The sequence below is a fragment of the Vitis vinifera genome, chromosome 1, assembly GCF_030704535.1.
Source record: "Vitis vinifera cultivar Pinot Noir 40024 chromosome 1, ASM3070453v1".
NCBI lineage: Eukaryota > Viridiplantae > Streptophyta > Magnoliopsida > Vitales > Vitaceae > Vitis > Vitis vinifera.
In genome coordinates this window covers 25,515,867-25,539,272 of record NC_081805.1, presented here as the reverse complement: position 1 = coordinate 25,539,272, position 23,406 = coordinate 25,515,867, and the positions used below count along the sequence as shown (strand labels likewise).

Sequence of the window (23,406 nt, the reverse complement as noted above, 5' to 3'; positions counted from 1 at the left end):
AATTTTTTAATTTTTTAGGATAGTTTACATTATTTCCAATTTAAAATTTTTTTAATGCTTAATTTTTTTTTTTAACAATTCTATCAATAATAACTCAAAATAATATTATTAAACTATGTTATTGTTATTTCAAGTTAAAAAGTAAATCTAAAATTTTAAAAATATAAATAATTTAGGGTACGAAAAATATGAGAACGGTATGAAAAATGTGATAAATACATGTTTGGTACTTTTATCACATTTTTCATATGGATTTTTAGTTTTAAAATTTTTGAAATTACAAATTTATTTTCGAAAATACTATCACTAGTAACTTAAAAGAGTATTAGTAATTTATTTTATTGTAATTTAACTTTAAAAATCTTAAATTCAAAAAATGTAAAATTTGGAGAGTACGGAAAAAAATTAGGACGATCTAATTACCTAAACTTTACATATGATTACCAAAATGTTGAATTTTTATGAAAATACTCATTTCATATTAAAATATTACCACATTCATTTTTATGTTGAATTTAAATGTTTAATAATTTGTTAAAAATAAAATAATGTAATTATGATATATGATGATTTTTTTTGTTAATAAATATGTTTTCAAATTTTATATCATTTTATTTTTTATTTTTTTTCAATTCTATTTTTATCTAATATTTATTTTATTTAAACCCAAAATTGTTGAGAATGGAGGAAGAAAGAATGCCACAACCGGTTCTTCCCTTAACTGGTTAAGTGGAATTTTTATTTCAAATTTAAAATGGATGGCCAAGATGTAATCTTGGACATCCAATGGCTTGAAAAGCTTTTTGGGTAGGTACCGAAGAGGTACCCTAGAATTTTCCTTATTGTTATATTAAAAACGATAGAATTTAGTTCAAGGCTCATGTCAGAAAGGTTTGGCTGATATGTGCAACACATGTGATAATCTGGACAATGCTTGCTTGGATCTTGTGTGAACTCCACAAGATATTCAAAATTCAAGTGTTGTACAGCTAGAGGTTCAAGCGAGAAGATATCAAAAGTTGTGGGATCAATGATTTGGTTTCCAGCCAGCATCACTCTCTACCCTGGGCTTACCCCTCACATGCTTCTATTTGCATGGCCACCTTGAGTATGGTCACCTTTGGACCACATGACCCCTCTTGTTTCATCACCTTTGATTTTGAAAATGATTTCCCAAATCCCATTTTGTAAATACTTCTCAAATTCTGGTTTTCAAACAATCCCATTTTTCCATCATCCAATCTTAGAGCTTATAGGTCTTAAAAACCCCACTTTTCAATAAAATTTTGCTGCCATTTTTCTTTCTGGCATGCAACCTTCATAATTTCCATGATTTTAAATTGTTTTGAAATAAGCAAAAATCAAATTTTGTAATTCCAAATGATGGAATTTATGGAATTAATTCATGTAAAAATAAACGGGCTTTTGGTGGGGGCCCCACATATGTGTTTTGTAATTGATTGATTGATTGATTGATTGATTGAATTGCTATGCATGATTGATTTTATTTTGCTCTATGACATGCTCAAAATTATTCCTTAATTGTGCACTAATCTCATTTCTTGATAGCGCATTAGGAATCATTGCCCGAGTACGTATCTACTCTCATCCTAGTCATTCTCTTTGCATGTTCTAATTCCCATATGTGCATGATCGATTCGGGTATCCATTGATTTCCTTATTAGATGTCATGATTGCTTTATCTCGTTAGTAGAGACCCGACTTTAGGGACTTAAAGGGGTGCTACGGTCTTTACCATACCTTCCTGATAAGTAACCTGACTTCCGAACTCGATCCGGTTTTTCATAGACCACCTTTTCCAAAATAAGGAGTCAAGCTTAGGGTTTTTCTTTCTTATTTTGTTTATCCTTTAAAAATAAAACAAAAATAAGTGGCGACTCCAAATCATTTTCAAACAATAAATAAAATCAATTTTTCAAATTAAAATTGAGCTCGCCATCAAGTGGGAAACGCATAAGCCGAAATGCAGGATCCACAAAATGGCGACTCTAAGTCATTTTCAAACAATAAATAAAATCAATTTTTCAAATAAAAATCGAGCTCGCCATTGAGTGGGAAATGCATGCGCCGAAATGCAGGGTCCACAATAGGTCAAAAATATTGTAAGTTTCTAAACAATTTTTTATTATAGAAAACATAAAATAATAAATAAATAAAAACTGTTTTCTAAAATTATTCTAAAAAATGTTTTAAAATGTTTCCAAACAAGTCCTTCATATCATAAGTCGACAGTGTTGTGCTAGGCCCATATAAGTTCTGACCATAAAAAGTCTTTTTAAGCCCACATCTAGGCCACTCTCCGACATGGCTTGAAGAACCAAATTGAGAAGTCGTCCAAGGGAGAATGAATGAAACTTTGTTCTAGGACTCAATGGAACAAATCAAGGCACTCTTTTGATACAACCTCTTCGCTCTCTCTGTAAAGCCAGGAAGGAGATGTATTCCTAATAGATACATCAATGGCAGTGTCCAAAATTTTCAATTTAAACTTGAAGCAGAAATTCATTCCCCAAACAGAGTCTGGACATGAGTTCAAATACAAATACAAATACAAATCCGACAAAAGACTTCCTTGAAAAATCAACACCATAAGCAAACCCTAAGCCTCATGAGAATGGATTTAGGCTAATAGAGGCGCCTGCAGAGCGCGACGCCATCTCCAATAGAAAGGTGTGAGAGTTCAACCCTGGGATCTGATGCCAAGAATTTGTTCAACTTCATGATATGGACTCTGCCTGCTCTCTCAAAATCCATCATTTCTTCTTCTTCAGATCGCGCTACTGAACCAAACCATAGAGTGTTATCGTAAGCGATTATGCCTCCAACTCTAACCAACTTTAGCAGCAGCTCATGGTAGTTGAGGTAGTTCTCCTTATCAGCATCCACCATCGCAAAGTCCAATGTCCCTTCTTCTTTCCCCTGCACACATTCATTCATTCAAATAGAGAGGTGTTTGGTTGAAGGCAGCGGTGGCTCGAGCTACGCAGAGGACACTTACATCGGCAATGAGATCGTTTAGAACTGTCATTGCATCTGATTGAATGAAGTTGATCTTATGCTCCACACCTGCCTTCTTGATAAATGGCACTCCAGTTTGGTACGCTTCTTTATCTGGATCAATCGCTATTATCTGCACAAAAAACACTTCCTGAAAACATTTCTCACTTGTTTTTTTCGAGAACAAAATTCTATTTGAAAACTTTAATATGAAAAACAGTTTTAGAATATATTCTTTAAAAACTATTTTATGTCTGAAATTCAAAGATGTTTTCTAAATTTGAAAACTATTTTCTTTTCTAGAGAGCCTTGCCTTGCCATCTTGAGGCAGGGCAAGAGCTGTTGCCAAGAGAGAATAACCAATGAACACTCCAAGCTCGATTGTCTTCTTGGCATTCATGATCTTTAGAAGCATTGAAATGAACAGTCCTTCATCGACAGGGACATTCATCAGGCTCCTGCATGCCATGTAGGAATTTAATTATTAATGCACTGTAGATTAGGATAGGAATGAGAACGAGAGTGAATTAAGGGGTTGTTTGGCACTCAGAAATTGGGAATGAGAATGAATATTTTTGTTTCCATTCCTATTTATTGCAGAATGGAAATAAAATGATGAAAAAATGAATTTTGATTTATATGATAGCGAATTTTTAATTCTTACTCTCATTTTTTATTAAAAAATTACTAAAAATAAAAATAGATATCGCATTTTCCCTTAATATATGCCTATCACCTTTATGTCTATTGCGAGAGATTTTAGTGGACTCGATTTGGTTGGGCTGGGATTGTTTTGAGGCCAATCCAATGGCTGAGGTCCAGTCCAAACTATAAAATAAGTCAGAAAAATTGAAAAATAGAGAAGAAAACAACTTATTAGCAGAAAAAAAAGGGGGAAAATTGATTTGAAGACAAATGTGATATTTGAAGATTGAGTCTGTGTAGCTGTAATTTAAGGAAGTGTTTTCAAATTTTTTGAACACTTAAAAATTTGTATCATTTAAGAAATGATAAAAACACTTAAAGTGATTTTAGAAAATATTTCTAACCTTTGTAACATTAAGAAATTTTTATTTTTAAGTATTAAAAAAATTGGAAACAATAAAATGCTTTTAATAACTATTCTAGGAAGTGTTTCTAAACTTTTTAATAATTGAAAATTTTTATTTTTTAAGTATGTGGATCCCGCATTTCGGCTCATGCACTTTCCATTCGATGGCGAGCTCGATTTTTATTTGAAAATGATTTTTATTGTTTAGAAAAATGACTTGGAGTCGCCACTTATTTTTGTTTTATTATTAAAGGGTAAACAAAATAAAAAAAAGAAAACCCTAAGTGTAACTCCTTACTTTTGAAAAAGGTGGTTTACGAAAAATCGGATCAGGTTCAGGGGTCAGGTTACTTATCGAGAAGGTACGATAAAGACCATAGCACCCCTCTAAGTCCCTAAAGTCGGGTCTCTACTAATAAAATGAAGTTGACATGACAATTGATGAGTAAATCAATGAATATCTTGAATGATCATGCACATATAAGAATCAGAACATGCACAGACAACAATCAGAGGGAAAGTGGGTACGTACCTGGGCAACGAGTCACCATGCACTATCAAGAGAGAGGGTTAGTACACAATTAAAGAATAATAGCATGCATGTCAGAGAGCAGGATAAATCAATCATATATGATAATCAAATCAATCAATCAGTCAATCGATCGATCAGTCACATATGTGGGGCCTTCACCAAAGCTCGTTTATCTTTATATGAATTAATTCCATAAATTCCATTATTCGGAATTTAATTCGTGCTTATTTGATAAGATAGTTTCTACATATATCTTAAAACGATTAAGGTCAATACTAGTAAATTTAAAAAAAAAACAGTACAATAAGATGTTCATGAAGTACATCAACTCCTCCTATCATTGGTTTCTCTATTAGGACAAGAACGCCGATTGTGACCCGATTGCTTGCAAAGTCCACATGTTTGTGGAGTCCTAGTTTCCCTTGCATCCATCTCATTATGCAAACGACTTGATTTTGGTCGACCAGAAGTTAGCCGTTTCATTGAGTCTGAAGGCACAATTATCGGTCCATTATATTGAGGCCACTCCAACTCATCAAATATGGGATAAAACAAGGGAGCCCATGTTGATAGGTAAGCACGTGTGGTGTAATAACCTTGTACAAACTATCGAAAATCAATTGCTCGACAATGACAAGCAGCAAGAATGTGCGAACATGGGAATCCTAACAAAAGTGTTTTGTTACATGTGCAAGACCCCGTTTGAATGGTAACATGATATGTGCAAGGTTTCCTATTACTGCTTCCAACAGAGTGTCTAGTTTTAACATGAAAACGTCCCTCCACATGATCATACAAAAGAACCTCATGTGCACCCGCCTTAACAACTTTAGCCTTTATCTTGGCGTCAATATGTGGAGTGAATTCTTCACCTGAAGCGAGCCGACTGGCACCATGCTCCCGCCTGACTGTGAAGTAACTGTTAACCCGATAAAAAGTTAATTGGACTAAAGCTGTTATTGGTAAGTTACAAGCACCCTTAAGGACGCCATTAAAAACTTCAGACATATTAGTTGTCATAATCCCATATCTCCGCCCACCATCATATGAGAGTGCCCATTTTTCAAGAGGAATTTGCTCTAACCAATTTCTAGCCTCGGCATTTATCCGGCCAATTGTATCCATGTGAGAAATAAATTTTTTAACTTTACTCTCCATAGCAGCCCTACACATGAGATCCTTTAAAGTCTTATCTTTGAACTTTGTGTTGAAATTACTCGCTAAATGATGCATGCAAAATCTATGACAAGCATCTGGCTGAGTCCATCCCGAATATGTTTTATTGACAGCAGCTATAATGCCAGGATGACGATCAGAAATCAGACACAACCCTTTCCTTTGTGTTATTCCAACTCGGATACATGCCAAAAACCAACTCCAACTATCTGTATTCTCTCCTTCTGTAATGGCAAATGCAAGTGGAAACAATTGGTTATTGCCATCACATCCCATAGCAATCAACAAAGTCCCTTTATATTTTCCATACAAATGTGTCCCATCAATACTGAGAACTGGTCGACAGTGTGCAAACCCTGTAATAGATGGAGCGAATGCCCAAAAAACACACTGAAAAATTTCTTCATTCGGATTGTTTCTAGGAACCATTTTGGAATACATAATGCATCCAGGATTTGACTGCTCCAAGGCAAGGAAGAAACGAGGCAACTCTGCATAAGACTTGTACCAATCACCAAATAATCGAGTCATTGCTTTCTTTTTTGCCTTCATTGCTTTTTGATAAGAAATTTGGTAACCAAATTGTTCCGCAACAACAACTTGAATTGCACCAACTGTAATGGTCATTTCTACCTTCACCAATGTTTCAATATACTTAGATACAAAGCTAGAATCCAACTGTGAATGATCTTGATTAATACATGGATTGACACATGTATGAGGACCTTTGTACTTTGTGATTCTAAACATACCCGTATCTTTCACTGTCATTGCCCTTAGTCGCCATTGGCACTGTGGTGCTTTTTTACATTGAAGAACTAACACACTTGCATTTGATCTATAAACAGTAAACTCTTGGTGCGCCTTTATGGAAAACATCTTCACAACATGTTGCAAATCTGATTTTGAGGAAAATATTTGGCCAATTGATAATTCTCCATCAACATTTCCTAAAGTTGGCTTTTTCCATGGAGTCCAATCACTTACAACACAATTAATTGCCGCGTCCATATTTAAAAATTGTGGTGTAGGTGGCATATGGTATGAAACGGGTACAAATGTTTCCTGTAGGTTGTCATTAGAGATATTAAATTGGGTACCATGTGGAGAGGCAACTAGTGATGTGTTTTCAACCTCAAACTCAACCTCAGGATTATTAGACCTATCACCAACTTCAAGGTTCACAAATCTTGTGCTTTCACATTCCACAACTTGTTGGACCATCACCAAATCAATATTTTCCGTTTGACAACAATTTTCATCATCATTAGGTAAATGAATCTCATCTGTGTCGATTGCATCATCTCTATCATCTTTCTCATCTCTCTCATTTTCATCATCAACATCAGTATCACCTGTTGATAATCGTGTCAAATGACCCATTTCATTACTCAAATGATAATGGTTGGGAGTTTGCTCTATGAATAATTGAACTGAAGACATTCCATACTTTGATGGCACCAGTAGCATACGTGCAATTGTCCGATCATTTCTCACCACTAATGGTTGAAATTTGTTCATTTTAGTTGGATGACGACATTTCAAGACTAATTGATCGTCTCTGTCAACACCAATGATATCATATATCATCTTCAACAACTCCACAAAGGTCGTATGAATGGGCACATCTATAGGCTCAATCTCTACATTATTTCCAATATATCTCAAGTCCGTTTCTGTCCTCAAAATTGTTCTATTCCAATAACATAGCACTTCTACTGTGGAATCAGTCATAATCGCCTTCACATAAATAATAACAAAAGGTTATTACATAAAAAAAATTATATTTATTTAAGTAAAAAATAATACTTTATGGTCAATGATTCATAAAATACAATAATAAACCTAATAAATATTGGAATGTAACAAAGCTTCATGTCTAAATACCCAGTTCAACTCAAATGAAAGCAATGTATAAGCAAATAAGTGTATAAGTAAAGAGTAGGATGATATTATGAATTAATATTATTTTTGTGGTCCAATAAAATGTTTTACATGTGTTTGGGTTACAAACACGTTTAATTTATTTTTCTAATTTCATAATTAGGATGAGATTAACTTTTAATATTTTTTTGATAAAATGAAATTAATATTTTTATATTAAAAATTAAATTTTAAAATAAATATGTGTTAATTATGTTAATTCTTTTACAACTCAAAATTATCTGTTAAATATATTTTTTAAAATAAATATATGTTAAATATATTATTTTAAATAAAAAATGAGATTTTAGTAATTGCAAGAAATCCACCCTAGTCCACAAGCTAAGGAATAATTTTTAGAATATACATATTTTGAATAGTGAACTCTATTACCTCCTAACCACACAATCAACCATAGATTAGCATCCCCACAAAATCAAATGTGTAATGAGAAAAAAAATCAACCAATACGAGAACTACCTAAGATGAAGATACAAATATTCTGAAATTTAGGTTGAGGATAAGAAATAATACAAAGAAAGTGAAACAGTGACGTGGATGAATTGACAATACCTGCTAAAGAAAGGAATTAAATGAAATCCTAAATTACTCTATAAAGTGCATTTAGGTAATTTTGCAGATTTGGCGTTTTTTAATGTTATTAGTAAAAAATTGGTACTTGAATTGTATTCATAATTTGAAAAGTTTTTTTATTGAAACTTTCTTCTTAAAAGAAGTGTCAATATTTCTAAAATTTCTATTTTATAAATTAATCTCTTTTCTCTTAAGTTTCTAATTTGATCTTCAGAATTTTGAAGTCTTTGTTATTAGAAATTTTATTCAAATGTGTTTCTATAAAGTAGGATGTTAATTCTAAAAAGGGAGTTTTTTTTTTTTTTTGATTTTATTTTTCAAAGATTTAGGAGTTCTCAAAAATGAACAATAGTCCTAACAAGTTGCTACATAGGTTAGGTTTGCTTTCCATAATTTTTTTTAGTTTTAAGGGTTCTAAAACTTTATAAATAAGGCTAATGGATGTAAAAGGGGATGATGATTGATGATCCAAAGATTTTTATTTTTATTTTTTTATGGGTGCAAATTTTGCAATTTTCATGGTAGGACTTAATTATTTTACTTCTAAGTGAGACTCCTAGGGCCTATGTAAGTTTGTAAGATTGCTTCTTTATCTTTTTTTTTTCCTATTTTTTATTTTATTTTTTCCCTACTATTATAATTTTATCTTTCTTCTCCTTAAATCTCAAAAGATTGAAGTCCTAGTCCGCCTATTTGATTATAGAAAACCATCCTAGTGTTGTCAAATATCAAGCAATCAATTACACACAAAATGTAATCACAGCATTCAAAAGATCACCAACCAAATCACAAATGAAATTTAATGTCAATGAAAGTACGTATTTTCATCTTTTGAATGGCTCATAATGATCATGATGATACAATAAGTTTCTTGATGAACTTAACACTGTCAAAGAGTTCTAAGCAGGATGAAAAATAAATAAAAAGTGAAACCATGACTAGTTAGCAACTTAGCTTACCTCAAGTGAATCAAGATGTTCCAAGGTTTCAATAGTTATATTATTATCATCCATTATTAAGTATTTACTTTGATTTTTCCAATCAATATAAAAAACAAACAATAAAACAACTATTCCAATTCCAAAGTTTCAAATTTCAAACCAACCAACTACCCTTTTGATTTGAATAATTAACAATTACTAGGGTGGGTCCCCTTGTCTTATTCAAAAGCCAGCAATTATCTAATTGAATTTTTTTTTGATAAATAAAGAGAAATTTTTCTAATTGAAATTTGATAATTGATTAATGAACATCACGCATAACTGTGGTATTATGTTGACTTGTTATGAAATTAAATAATATTTTTTAACAAAAACAAGATATTAAGTAAATTAGCAATTGAAAATATGAAAATAAAAATAAATAACACTATATTTTATAAAATTTATTTAAAAGTGAAGTATTTAAATATGATATATTTATAAAAATGACTCTACTACACCTTCAAACTTTAATTCTTATATTCATTTATTCATTTAAATATTCAAATATATAAATATTTTATAAATTTAGTAATTTACTTAATATCAATAGGAAAATTTAGTAATATTAATATAAATTTAGTAAATTCAGTTAATTCCATAGGAAAAGTGATAAGCTGATGTACCAATACCAAAGCAAACCCATAATAATAATTCCACAGGAAAATTTCATAATAATAATATGATAAAATTATTTTTATTAATATCTTTTTTATTTAATCTTTAATTTTATTAAAAATTATAATATATTCTATTAAGATGAGATAAAATTGTTCTCATGATTTGTTTTTTTTTTTTTTTAACTCTATTAAATCTAAAAATCAAAAGGCTACCCACTTCTCTCACTCGGGCATGAAGAACCCCTTTTCTGAAGTTGCCCTCCAGCCGGGAGAATCCCTAAAAAAGCCCTCTCTCACTCTGCCACTCTCAATCCTCGCAGGTACTAATCTAATCATGTTATTATTATTTTTTTTTGCAACCCCCCTTTGATTCCCAATAAAATCCATGCCTCATTCGATTTCCGGGAAAATTCATCCTCGTTTGATTTCCGAGAAAATCCATGCCCCATTCGATTTCAGCAAAAATTCATCCTCGTTTGATTTCCGAGAAAATCCATGCAAAACCCATGCCCCTGTACATTTCTACTGAGCGTTGTTGATTTGGTAATGTCTATGACCATTCTGTCTTTGGTTCCTAGAGTAAACGGGCCTGGGCAGATTCGAAAATTTGGACATTACCAAAATTCATCCTCTTTTGCTCTCTGTGTTTTCTGGATCCGTTTTAGGGATCTCTTTGCTGTTGTGCCATTGGATTTAAATTTCAAGAACCCTAAATCAAAACTGAGAAACGGGAAAAATCAAGAATTTTTTTCTTTCTGTTTTCATTCTCATTTTCCACTTTTCTCAGCATCCAATGGGAAAAATAAAAATACTAACAACACATGATAAAAAAAAAAGCTCAAATCTGAAAAAAATTAACACTAACCTCAACCTCCAACGCTCCCTCAGTGGCCAACTGGTGGGGCTAGGATTTTTAAGGAAAAATGAGCACGGGCTGGGAATAGAGAGCAGATCGGATGGAAGTTGTAGTTTCAACGTCCCTCAATGGCCCACTGGTGGGGCTAGGGTTTTTAATGGAAAAACCACATGCAGAGCACGGGGGAAGAGAGCAGCTCGGATGGAAGTTTGGGATTGGGAAGAAAAAATGCAGCTGAAGTTTGGGAAAGTAAAAAGTAAAAAGAATAAAAAATTACTTTGTATGCTGACGTGGACTCAAAAGGGCTAGTTTGAATAATTGTTTGAAAAGTAGGCCATTCTGAACATTATGTTTCAGCGGAAGGCTATTTTGACCCATTATTCTGGTATGGAATGGGTAGTGGGCATGAGGAGAGAAGGCATGATGGATGAAAGACGAAATGGGTTAGTGGGTAGGTTTGGTGGATAGTAAAGGTTGTCATGTACAGGGGATGAATGGTAGAGGAGGTTATCCGAACTCTGTACAGATGGGTTCCATGCATTTCATCTCCTCTCTTGTTGAAGTGCCCAGAACCTTGTTGATTTCAGCAAGCTAGTTGACCTCACTCTCTCCAGTTGTAAGGACGTGAGTATTCCAAACTAAAGGGCCCCTTTTGATAGGTAGCCACTTTTCAGAGCTCTCAGCAGGCGATTGGCTGTTGTGTCTCATGGCTGCACATCAGAGTAATTCCAGTTGATAGCAATAGATCTTCCTCCAAGAATCCAAATGACATTTATGATAAGGCCACTTTCTCCTTCAAGCACGAACAAACTCTGAGGTAGATATCATCTGAGGCATCCCATAGATATACAATTCCTCCAAAAGCAACAGCCAGGGCATTGCTAATATCCCAGTCCGGTAAGTTCAAGCAATGTCAGTCACAGCTGGATCCTGATAAACACAGAAACCATATCCCTTAGAGTTCCCTGCGTCTCTATCCTTGACAAGATCATAACCACGCAAGGGTCCAAAGGAAACAAGCAATTCTTGTATCTGTTCTTCAGTGAAGTAATAAGGCAATCCACCTCATGCAGGCACTTTCAGATTCAGATCTCATAACTGTCAATCTCCTCTTCATACCATCATCATTCTCCATCAACCAACCTCCCCAGATTCAGTCTTAAAGCTTGATAGTCTCTTTCAGGGAAAAACAAAGGAGCAAAGGAATAGAACAGAGAACCTTTTAATGAATATGCTAAACCCATTTCATTATTTTATCCATGAGCTTAACAATCAATGGGTTGAGATGGAAGATGTTTGATGGGGTAAGACATTAAAAATGCAGCAAGCTCTTCAAATATTAAACTAATAAACATCAAAGCAATAGCAACCCAACAAACAGAATAATAATCACAGAGAATGAGACATAAGAGATATGATAAATGAAAGTGCACGGGAAAGCCATAACAACCATACCTGGAAGCCTCTTTTTCAACTAGGTGTCTTGGGTTGCAACTCCCTGCTCTGTCTCCGGTAAGCGTTCAGCTCAGACTCCCTCTCAAAGATCTCTTCTCCAGACTATGGCTCCTTCCTTACCCTCAAACTCTTTCCTCACACAAAAATAACCCTCAGCAAAACTTGCCCTCCAGCAGCTTGCTCCTTTCCCCCCAAACTGAACCAATATTCCCTCTGAAAAATCTCCAACCAGCACCCAAAAAAAAACCCTTGAATATCTCTCATTTCCCAAGCTAAACCCCGCTAGCTCTAGAACACTCACCTCTCCCCTCCAAATATCTCTCCACCAGCCTCCAAAAAGCAACCCTACTCTGCCATCCCATCCCGCCCCCGCCCCCCCCCCCCTCTCATACGCTCCTCCATAACAGAAACGTACCATCTCCAAGTGTCACCTTCTGATTGTCCATCAACTCCACTAATCTGATTCCACAACAACCAACCGGAGGCAGCATTTGGCTCCTAGAGAGCCCTCCACTTGTCATCTTAAGAGCCCTACACCTGTCAAAGAGAGTAACCTGCAGAGATACAAAAGAAAGATCCCGTTTATGAGTATTAAAAAAATTAGAAACACTCTTTAAAATTACTATCAAACACGTTTTGAATGCGTTAAGTAGTATTTTTATTTAAAATATTTTTAGTAGCAATATTTTCTTGCACACTCATTAAATAAATTTTATTATATTTAAGATGTTTTTTAAAAAAAAAAATCTCTTTTTCTTGCACTTTCCATAATTCAAATTGAAGGGGAAAAAAACTAGGTTTGAGAAAAGGACTAAAAATAATTAAAATAATAATAATAATTTGGGAGAATTATCTTTTGGGGATAGATGGGCCCCTAAATTAACAAAAGATCCATATAAGTCTTCAAATTGAGTTGAAGGATATGAAATAGTAACGGACAAATATACCCTTTAAGAACATATATAAAATATTTTATAAAATTAAGTTAAATAATTTTTTTCAATAATTTTTTTTTCAAAAATACTAAATTAAATAAAATTAGTTTTCAAAAATATTAAATTAAATTTTTTTTTTCAAAAATATTAAATTAAATAAAAATATTTAAAAAAAATATTAAATTAAATTTTTTTAAATATTAAATTAAATAAATTTATTTTTAAAAAATATTAAATTAAATAAAAGTATTTTAAAAAATATTAAATTACATAAAAGTATTTTTTTTAAAATATTAAATTAAATAAAAAATATTAAATTAAATAAAAGTATTTTTCAAAAATATTAATTTTTTTTCTCAAAATCAACAAAGGGCATTTTTGGAAATACTGAAGGATGATATCCTTCAACTCAATTTCCATACTTTCATTGGGTTTTGGGCTCAATTTGAAGAGTTACATGGACCTTTTGTTAATTTGGGGGCCCATCTACCCCCAAAACATAATTCTCCCTAATAATTTTGAGGATTCAAGCTGATTAATTTTAAATAATATCCCTTCTCTATACCTCAATTTGGATCTTCCAAATATAAACTCAGATTATTAATATGAATATTACCAATACTTATGCTTTTCTACCGTGGCCTCCCTGAGGCCTTTCAGCTGCTCATGCTCTCTTGGGTATGCACTTGTTTCCAATATATACTGTCACACAACAAAGGAAAAAAACTTCAGCATGTATCTTCAGTGCCTTCTACCCCATATGTCGATCATCTTTCATTGCACATAAATGCTTCCTTAGCTACTCCACTAGGACCTAAGTTTAGGACATCAGTTCTACCATCACCAAAGACATCTATATTTGTCTCTATGCCTATGCAGATTGACACATCTACTCAGCTAGATTTACCGCCAGCCATTCCGAGGGGTAGACGGGGCCCACGTCGACTTAGATTGCTACCTCCACCACCACCTCTATTTCCAACTCCAGTTCCATCACAAACAGGTGTTCTTCATGTGTCACATGCAGTACATGCTATAGTTAGAGAAGAACGACCAAAAATGAAGAGAGTACCAATTGCACATAGGTTCTCTCCTTGTGGAGGCATGTGAAATTATATATGTTTTTTTTTTTTCTACTATATAATTTTTAATGGGTATTTGTTGTGACTTTGATTAAACTACTAAAAATTACATTTTGTAGTAAACTTTTTCTAATGGATCTCATTAACTAATTTTGTCAAAAATTCTATATATGACAACTGCGGCTTAAAAATATACTATTATTTTGATGAAGATAAATTTGTCATAATACAAATAAATTAATATCTTTTAAAAAAAAATATCTTAAATTAATAAATTATACAATTTTATATGTAATTTATATGTTATATAAATTTATTATTTTAATATTATTAATTTATTAATAAATAAAATATTTATTTATAATATTTTCTATTTATCAATTTATGTTTGTTGAAGTAAAACTATATTCTTAAGTTTAAACATAAAAAATTTATTATTAAAGTATATATTTTTAATTTCAATAATAAATTGTAATTTAATAGTTTTTAATTAAATTTGAAATTAAAAAAAATAATTAAAATCTCAGTTGGCAACTACGGCTTAAAAGTATATTGTTATTTCGATAAAGGTAAATTTATCATAATACAAATAAATTAATATTCTTAAAAAAAAAAATCAGTTGCCAATTGAGGTCTTAAATAAAATTATGAATATATATATATATATATATATATATATATATATATATATATATATATATATATATATATATATATATATGGGTCATTTTGACCCAAAACTCAAAAAAATGGATGCACATGAAAATTAGGATTATCATGTTTTGTTACAAAGATAAAATAATAATAATATACATGAAAATGTACAAGGTTTTAATATGATCGGATCAATATCATCTTCTTTCACATATGAGAAAGATGATTCTATTATTTTATAGAAAATAAGAATATAGAAATTAGATGTAATTATTGAATCTGAAATATCTTTTGTTTTTTCATTAGTTAATTATCTATCATTCTTTATCATATCTCTATTTATTATATATATAGTTTTTATAAATTCATCCACACATGTAAAGAATGTAAAGAATTATGATTTATGATGTTATGTCAACAAAAGTAAAAATACAAAGATAAAATGATTCATATCCAAAAATGCACGAGGTCTTCATGGGATTCGATTAATCATATCTACCTCCACAAATGAAAAATATCATTTTATTATAATATATAGAATATTATAAAAGGCAAAAAATTAAATTAAATTATCGAGTCCAGAAAAATCTCATGCTTCTCTACTCCTTTCATTTAACGAATATGTCTCATTCTTCTTCATATATCTATCCATAATGTATAGTGTTTATAAGTTTATCTTCGTGTCATAAAGTTTTGAAGGAAGCATAAATTCTTTACTGGATTAACTTACAAAATATTTGATGGCTGAACATGATTCACATCTAGACTGTTGGCCAGCGTTTTACATATACAATGACATAATAAGCATCTAGTTTATAAAGCTCTCAAGCATCCACTCTTTATCATTTTAACATTTGTTCCTTGGAGGATCTAGATGCAGTAATTAAAGGTGGGAAAGGTTAGCCGTCTCTTTAAACTTCAGTGAGCTTACAGGCATATATGTACGTGAACGTCATCAGGAAACTTTTACAAGCTTTCTTTCCTATTTTTTATTTGGATTTGATATCTATATATGCTATAAAGAATCCTGCTACATCCCTTCTTCGTCCTCCTCCTCATCATCATTATCTACCAAATAAAGACAATAGGAGGGTATGCTGTCTGTGGAGGTGGGTGTGGCAAGACATGGGTGGAGGCATCCAAGCACCAAAAGACTGGAATCCCATGCGTTGCGGATGATATAAGCAATGACAAATGGGCATGGGTGCTTTTCAAGGGTGAGGCCTGTGGGATCCTCCCTAAAAAGTGCCACGTGGCTCCCTCTCCCTTGGCCATGCAGATGGCCCCCCTTGCGACACGTGGCATTTCTCATTCCACCCGGGGGGAATTCTGTACGGCCGACTTTCCACCTTCTCCGGATATTTCACAGCCGACGCTTGCCACCGGATGGAAGAGAAGTGCGATTCAACTTCCCCGGTCAGACATGTCCAGATCAGCTAGCGACGCTTACCCGGAGTACATTCGCGGCCGACGATTCAGATTCCCCAGACAACTTGACTCGTCAGACACTCACGATTTGCCGGATCCATTTCTACCCACAATCAAGAAGCAAACTCCGACAACACTGTCGACCAAGTCTCCTGAACTATCACTCATCTTCAATATAAGATACGCTTGACAAGACACTCCCAAATCTTCTCAGATTGCCTGATGCATTCCCGGTACCGAAAATCATAAATTGAGGTGACAACCGCCGCCTGAATACCCTTCTGACAGCCATCACCTCGCACCAGAAGGGTCATGATTGCTTCACCACCCTATGAGCCGCAATCATGACTATGGGACCCACTAGCACAGCGAGGTCATACTCTCTAACTCATATATAAACTCTAAGGAGACTCTCACAAAAGGGGGGGGGTAAGCATCCTTGAAGAAAATCACGGAGCAACACTCCCAAAGAAAAAATATGTTTTCAAATAACTTCCTAAAGACTAACTTAATCATCGGAGGGTGTGTCCGGACAACCCATCCGGACATCTTTTTTTTTGTAGGAGGAAGGACGAATCACTGTAATGCGTTGATCGAGATTCTGTTGTTGGTGATTGCTACTGCAGCGAGGGAATTTTGCTATCAACAAGGCCAATGTGTCATTGTTGCCAAAGCAGTAAGCCATTAGTCCTGAGAGGAATACTGAACAATTCATGGCATAGGATTCTAGTTCATGTAGAACAGTCAGAAACATGGCTCAAATCAGAAATTTTTTCATTCAATGATAAGATACTAGTCAGCATCAGTATTATTTTGTGTTTTTTTCTAGTATATCAAGCACGTGTCATGGTGATTCTGCTCTGGAATATTGTTAGCATTGAAATTGATCGATATCATGATCTTCATATGGCAGGTCCTTTCAAGTTGGCCACATAATAATCTATCTTTCTTGTACATCAAGCACATGCTATTTGAAAACCCGGGTTCACTCAGGGTTCATTGAGTTCCAGTGATTGGGACAACTTGTGGGGCCATATCACATTCTGGATCTTCTTCAGCTACTTGGGACTGCTTCATCACACAATCCTCTTCCTCCTTGCTTTTACCCCACAGAAGAATGTACAAACCAGCTATGACTAGGATTGATCCCAGAACACTGTCCATTACAAATGTAGAGGATATTAGGAACTTAGAAAGGTGTAATTATGTTGTAAATGAGACTGGTTTTTTCGAGAATGGTGAAGGGAAAAAAAAAACCTTCCAAGGTGGATTTGTTCATGCAGGATAGAGAAATCAAAGATGGCTACAAATATCTGTATGAAAGGGGTGAATGCTGCAGTGAAGACCGGGCCTTTTTTATTTACACACCATGACATTAACCCATAGCACAAGCCTGATCCCACAATCCCCTGCATCCACACATGAAATTATGAGCTTTTGAAATCTGTAAGTATGCTGCAACCATTTATTGTCATAAAGAACAGTGCAGCACATGAAGCAATACCGGTTTCTTATTAGTACTTGGATTGTGAGGGAATACTTACAGCAAAGATGACACTAGAGATCTCTAACTTCCCTTTCAGAATCCACGAGGAGAGGTCCCTATCCAAAATTGAACTTAAGATAGCTGCCTGGGTGGCACTGAAGAAGGACAGTATCGCGGTACTAGAATATTGGCAGGGGTACTTCTTGCTAATTCCGGCTTGTAGAAGGAACCATGAAGACCAAGTGAGACTTGCTGCTGTCAAAACCATTGAACCGGTGGCCCAGCTCTTTGTCCTGTGGGATGAAATGCTGGTCTTGGCATGGCTTGTTCCAGGGATTTCTGCTTGGGGATATGCAGGGTTTGTTAATGGCATCCCTCTGTAAAGCCCCAGCAATAAGGCTCCACAAATGCAAATGAATGTCCCCAACACCTTAGCTCTCCCACACTTGCTTCCTAAGTTCACTTTCTCTAGCCTGAAAGAGCTCAATACAATTACAACTACTGTTTTTCCCTCGACAATCATAAGAACAAGAATACCTTAATGATTTATGCTTACTTGAATACCAATGCCAGTATGAATGTGATTGCAGGCACCAAGTTGATGAAAGCACAAGAAAAAGTAGCAGATGTGTATTTAAGGCCAAGAAGGAAGAAGTATTGCGTGAGAGTTGCCCTAAAAAACACAGTACTTTTCAGAAGCTCTCAACAAAAACAACAATACGGAGAGTAGTAATTCAAGAGGATCGATGATTAGTACAACGAACCCGAGTAAGGCACTAGCGAAAATGTGACATAAAATCCGAAATGTGAGCTTTGGCCTGCTTTTCCTGCAAGAAAAACATACTATCTGCATGAGATCTTATATACTGAGTGAAGTTAGCTGGCTAGCCAGCTTTAGGCATTGAGCAAATGGCAAATATACCTTTCCAGAAAGAAGGCTACGGCGGATATAAAAACAGTAGAAATAGACTGTCTGTATGTGATGACAACCAAATGGTTTGCTCCTTGGTCGAGGATCATCTTAATAAGTACATTCGCCACTGATATTGCAAAATTAACAGCCACCATTGCAGCAACAGTCTTGAGTTGTTCATGGCAGTTCATCTCTACTATATGGTTATTTCAGCACTGAACCAGTAAGTATTCTGACACCCCTCTTCTAACTCCTTAGGTTGTATACTTCCATATATATATATATATATCTACACACATAGAGAGGCAAACAACCCCAAGAAAATAGGGAATTAGGCAATAGAAAATTCTCAAGTCATGTCATCAACTTTACAAATCCTTTTTTTTTTTCCCTCTTGTTGGAGGACAGTCTTCAGCAATTGGGGATGACAGAATCCATGGTTAAGCTCATATTCATGCATCAGCATAGCGAAGCCTGAGAGATCGTCACGAGTTCCGAGTATTCATTTCCCTTTTTTTACCATTTTCAGGTGATGATCTCCATCCCCACTTGACCCTTTCAGCTGTTAATCACAAGAGAATACTAAACAAATCATAAGCATCTCCAGAAAGTGATGGGAGATCGATAAGGGCAGGCAAGCATCCATTTCCTCTTCTCAGAATCTAATACTTTCAGAAATGGACTTACCAGCTATCCCTTCCTCATTACTGTTACATTCAAAGTAAGAACAATGTGTCAAATCTTACAAATAAATTATTGCAAATATTAAAACAATATGATTCTTGGGCACTGTAACTAACACTGAAGGATCATCTTTTTGTACAATGCAATGAATATAAAAACTTGAGGGCCAAAGATGATGCTGATCTTTCATTCCAATTCAGAGAAACATCTTCTTTACATGCCATCATATTCTAGGAATTATATTTACTGGTGTGTATGTAAGCCTAAAGGAAGAAATCCCATAAAGTAGGAGCTATATGGCAAACATATAGTTTAACTGCAACTCACATGGTTAAAAGGATTTCTCAATGTGTCGCGATAACACGATAACTCAACCTATGAATATGTCTAATCCATGTCAAACCCAACTCATGGTTGGTTTGGGAATTCATAATCTCCGCCAAGTCTATGGGCAACTCCAGTTCTTATGAGTTTTTATTAATAGAGTGTTTGATAAATCAACTTAAGAACTTAAAATAATTTAATGAATTAGTTTATATCTATCCCAAATTTTTTTGTGAAAAATATCTTAATATCGTACCTTAAAGTTAAAAATGATTTTAAGTATCAAATCGAAATAACTAACTTACTTTTACTTGCATCTAAAATTATGTTTACAAAAAATTTTTGACATTAATATAAGTTAAATCACTAAGTTATTAAGTTATTAAGTTAATGTACCAAATAACAACTCTAAACTCAAGTTTTAATATTTAAAAATATTTAATGACTAAATGAGAATAATGAATTTATTAATCTAATATAATTAAAAAGTTGACAAAAATGGGATTTATTTTGTTAATAGTTACATAATAATGTGCAATTGGGTTTCAACATATTGTCCATGCCAATTTTTATGCCTATTTGATTAATTTTGTTTAGAAAAACTTATAATTCAAAAAAATGTCGAATATAGAAGTTAGAACCATAAAAATCATATTTTGATTTGTACAAAAAGTTATTTTATATTTAATAAAAACTAAATAAGATCAACCTTATCCTTCAAGTTCTAAGTAAAATTAAACAAAATAAATTTTATATATATATATATATATATAAAGGAACTATCCATAAAAGAAAAATGAATAGTGCAAAACTTACTCACATGTACAAATTTGGTAAGAAAAAGACTTGAGACATTCAAGAGGGAATCTACCACCTTTTTTCTCCTATTGATTCCATTACATCATCACCTTACTCAATACTGGGACTCTTCACTATAATTAGATGCTTCAATTTCCAAAATGTTGCTTTCTTCATTGGATATGGATTGATTCTAAATGGAAATGGCAATACTAAGTAATGAATTTGCCTTTTTATTATATTCTTCTTCTCTTCTTTAATTTGTGGACATTATGTTGAAATATTTGGCATAAATTCAATAGACTATTTTTATAATTTTTTTCTTTTAAAAAAATAAGGTTTTTATTAATAGCTTATATTAATTTTATAAATTATTTATAAAAGGTAAGTCCATTTATATAATTGATATAAATTTGAAACTTAAAGAATCGATTAAACCAATTATAATTGTCAAATGGGTGTTTAGATAATAGATATTAAATTGCTCAGTATCAATTTTATGTTAATTTAATGCAATTCAATGACATTCAATTAGAAAAATCCAATATACTATATCGATACTTATCAAAGTTCGAATCTCGATTGTCAAAATGTATAATAAAATCTGAATAATTAAATAAGAATATAAATATATGAAATCAAGTTACAAACAAATAGAACTAATGTATTAAAAAAATTAAAAATTGGGATGAATGTATAAAATGATGGATCAAAATACAAAAATATGTATCAATGGTATAAAGTAATGAGACCACACATGATAGAGTAATGAAACTTGAGTATTAAGACTTGCAAGTTCATACCATCCTATTAATGATATTTTTCAATAGATATCGAGTTCATTATGTAGTTGAACCCAAATGATAAGCATAAATTATGAAAGGAATGAATGAATAGTATTCAAGTCCTAGAAGTTTAACTCATGAGAGTCCTATTCAAATTAAATAAATTTTAAGAAAATTATAGGACATCGATTTTATATTTTAGAATTTACAATCTTGATTATTAAAATATATGATGAAATTTAAATTATGGGACATGAGTATAAATATATGAGATTAGAGTATAAAAAATGAAATTAAAATAAATAGCAATAAAACACAAGTATAAAACAACGATCAAACTATGCCATCTAAGCAACTTTTCAATACCATACCTTCAAATTTTAGCAAAAGGGATATTGACATCTGTAAAGAGGTTGTAATAAAAAAAATTAAATAAAAACCAATTGTAAGCATCCTAAAATTCTATCTTTTGTACCACCTTTTTTTCATTGATTAAGAATTAAAATTTGATGTATCCTACCTAATATTAACAAAAAAAAATTATAACAATAAATTCATTGTCATGTTTAAGAATGACTTGTATAAATGGGGTTAAAAATTAATTTATTTAACAACCAAATTAAAATGGATTTATATCTTTTTTAAATCATTTTGTATATAAAAATAAAATTGCAAAGAAGTTGACGATTTTATACTATTAGGGTAAGAATATTTATTTTATTTTATGCAAATATAAAGTTATAAGTTAAAGATTATGTTAAAAAAAACTTATTTTTTTTAATTTAGCAAAGAGTTTATAATATTTATAAAAAGAATAATTTTAATGTTATTTCATGAAAATATAAGTTGTAACTCAAAGATTATGCTAAAAATATTTTTAAAAATATATTTAGTACAAAGTTTATCTTGTTTCTCAATTGAAAAGAAGAAAAAACAAAGACTCAACTTTTATATTGTTTGAATGCAATCACACTCGTGGATTTTCTAATGTTTTGATTCTATTCTAACCGAGCACTTGTCGGGATTTCGATAATGATGATCCCCTAGTGCCAAAGATTGCTCACGTGTACAAGACGACTAAGCAAGTATGAGACAACTGCAAAGAGCCAGACCCAAAAGTATGCCATGGATCAAGTTTTGCATTTTTATGTGTGAAGGCAGGTCATTTCTCTCTCTCTCTATCCATCCATCTATCTATCTATTTATCTCCCTCTTCAATCCTAAAATAGACAAAAAAAGAAAGGTCCAAAACATGCTCTCAATTAAAAAGAAAAAATCTCTCTCTCTCTCTCTCTCTCTCTCTCTCTATCTATCTCTCTTTTCAATCCTAAAATGGACAAGAAAGAAAGGTCCAAAACATGTCAGGCCCTCAATTGAAAAGAAAAAAAAACAAAGACTCAACTTTTATATTGTTTGAATGCAATCACACTCGTGGATTTTCTAATGTTTTGATTCTATTCTAACCGAGCACTTGTCGGGATTTCGATAATGATGATCCCCTAGTCCCAGAGATTGCTCACATGTACAAGACGACTAAGCAAGTATGAGACAACTGCAAAGAGTCGAACCCAAAAGTAGGCCATTTGTCAAGTTTTGCATTTTTATGTGTGGAGGCATGTCCTTTCTCTCTCTCTCTCTCTCTCCATCTGTCTATCTATTTATCTCTCTCTTCAATCCTAAAATAGACAAAAAAAGAAAGGCCTAAAACATGCTCTCAATTAAAAAGAAGAAATCTTTCTCTCTCTATGTCTCTTTATCTCTCTTTTCAATCCTAAAATGGATAAGAAAGAAAGGTCTAAAACATGTCAGACCCTCAATTGAAAAGAAGAAAAAACAAAGACTCAACTTTTATATTGTTTGAATGCAATCACACTCGTGGATTTTCTAATGTTTTGATTCTATTCTAACCAAGCACTTGGCGGGCTTTCGATAATGATGATCCCCTAGTGCCAGAGATTGCTCACATGTACAAGACGACTGAAGCAAGTATGAGACAACTGCAAGGAGTTGGACCCAAAAGTAGGCCATTGGTCAAATTTTGCATTTTTATGTGTGGGGGCAAGTCCTCTCTCTCTCTCTCTCTCTATCTATCTATCTATCTATCTATCTCGA

At 32.9% G+C, this 23,406-nt stretch overlaps 2 protein-coding genes across 2 annotated transcripts; both read right to left on the bottom strand.

Moving 5' to 3' along the window:
- Window positions 1–2,473: 2,473 nt before the first annotated feature.
- Window positions 2,474–13,839, bottom strand: LOC100245452 (flavonoid 3',5'-methyltransferase-like). The gene is made up of 4 exons (XM_010657503.3): window positions 13,757–13,839; window positions 3,332–3,476; window positions 3,020–3,151; window positions 2,474–2,940 (listed from the first exon to the last, which is right to left on the bottom strand). Exons 2-4 carry the CDS (start codon window positions 3,467–3,469, stop codon window positions 2,647–2,649), a joined length of 564 nt encoding a protein of 187 aa, XP_010655805.1. The 5' UTR covers window positions 3,470–3,476; window positions 13,757–13,839; the 3' UTR covers window positions 2,474–2,646.
- Window positions 13,840–17,300: 3,461 nt separating this feature from the next.
- LOC100254068 (WAT1-related protein At3g30340-like) lies at window positions 17,301–18,894 on the bottom strand. The gene is made up of 6 exons (XM_002272404.4): window positions 18,713–18,894; window positions 18,555–18,617; window positions 18,347–18,463; window positions 17,849–18,263; window positions 17,562–17,713; window positions 17,301–17,460 (listed from the first exon to the last, which is right to left on the bottom strand). The coding sequence occupies exons 1-6, from the start codon at window positions 18,892–18,894 to the stop codon at window positions 17,301–17,303; spliced, it is 1,089 nt and encodes a 362-aa protein (XP_002272440.2).
- Window positions 18,895–23,406: the final 4,512 nt, after the last annotated feature.

Bases quoted from the DNA above. Each gene is read 5' to 3' on its own strand.
- LOC100254068 (XM_002272404.4), bottom strand. From the start codon at position 18,894: ATGAACTGCCATGAACAACTCAAGACTGTTGCTGCAATGGTGGCTGTT. The intron at 18,618-18,712 runs GTATATTTGCCA...TTTTTCTTGCAG, and splicing joins GTAGCCTTCTTTCTGGAAAG to GAAAAGCAGGCCAAAGCTCA. The intron at 17,461-17,561 runs GTTTTTTTTTTC...TGTAATGGACAG, and splicing joins GAACAAATCCACCTTGGAAG to TGTTCTGGGATCAATCCTAG.
- LOC100245452 (XM_010657503.3), bottom strand. From the start codon at position 3,469: ATGAATGTCCCTGTCGATGAAGGACTGTTCATTTCAATGCTTCTAAAG. The intron at 3,152-3,331 runs GCAAGGCTCTCT...TTTTTTGTGCAG, and splicing joins CCCTGCCTCAAGATGGCAAG to ATAATAGCGATTGATCCAGA. The intron at 2,941-3,019 runs GTAAGTGTCCTC...GAATGTGTGCAG, and splicing joins TAAACGATCTCATTGCCGAT to GGGAAAGAAGAAGGGACATT.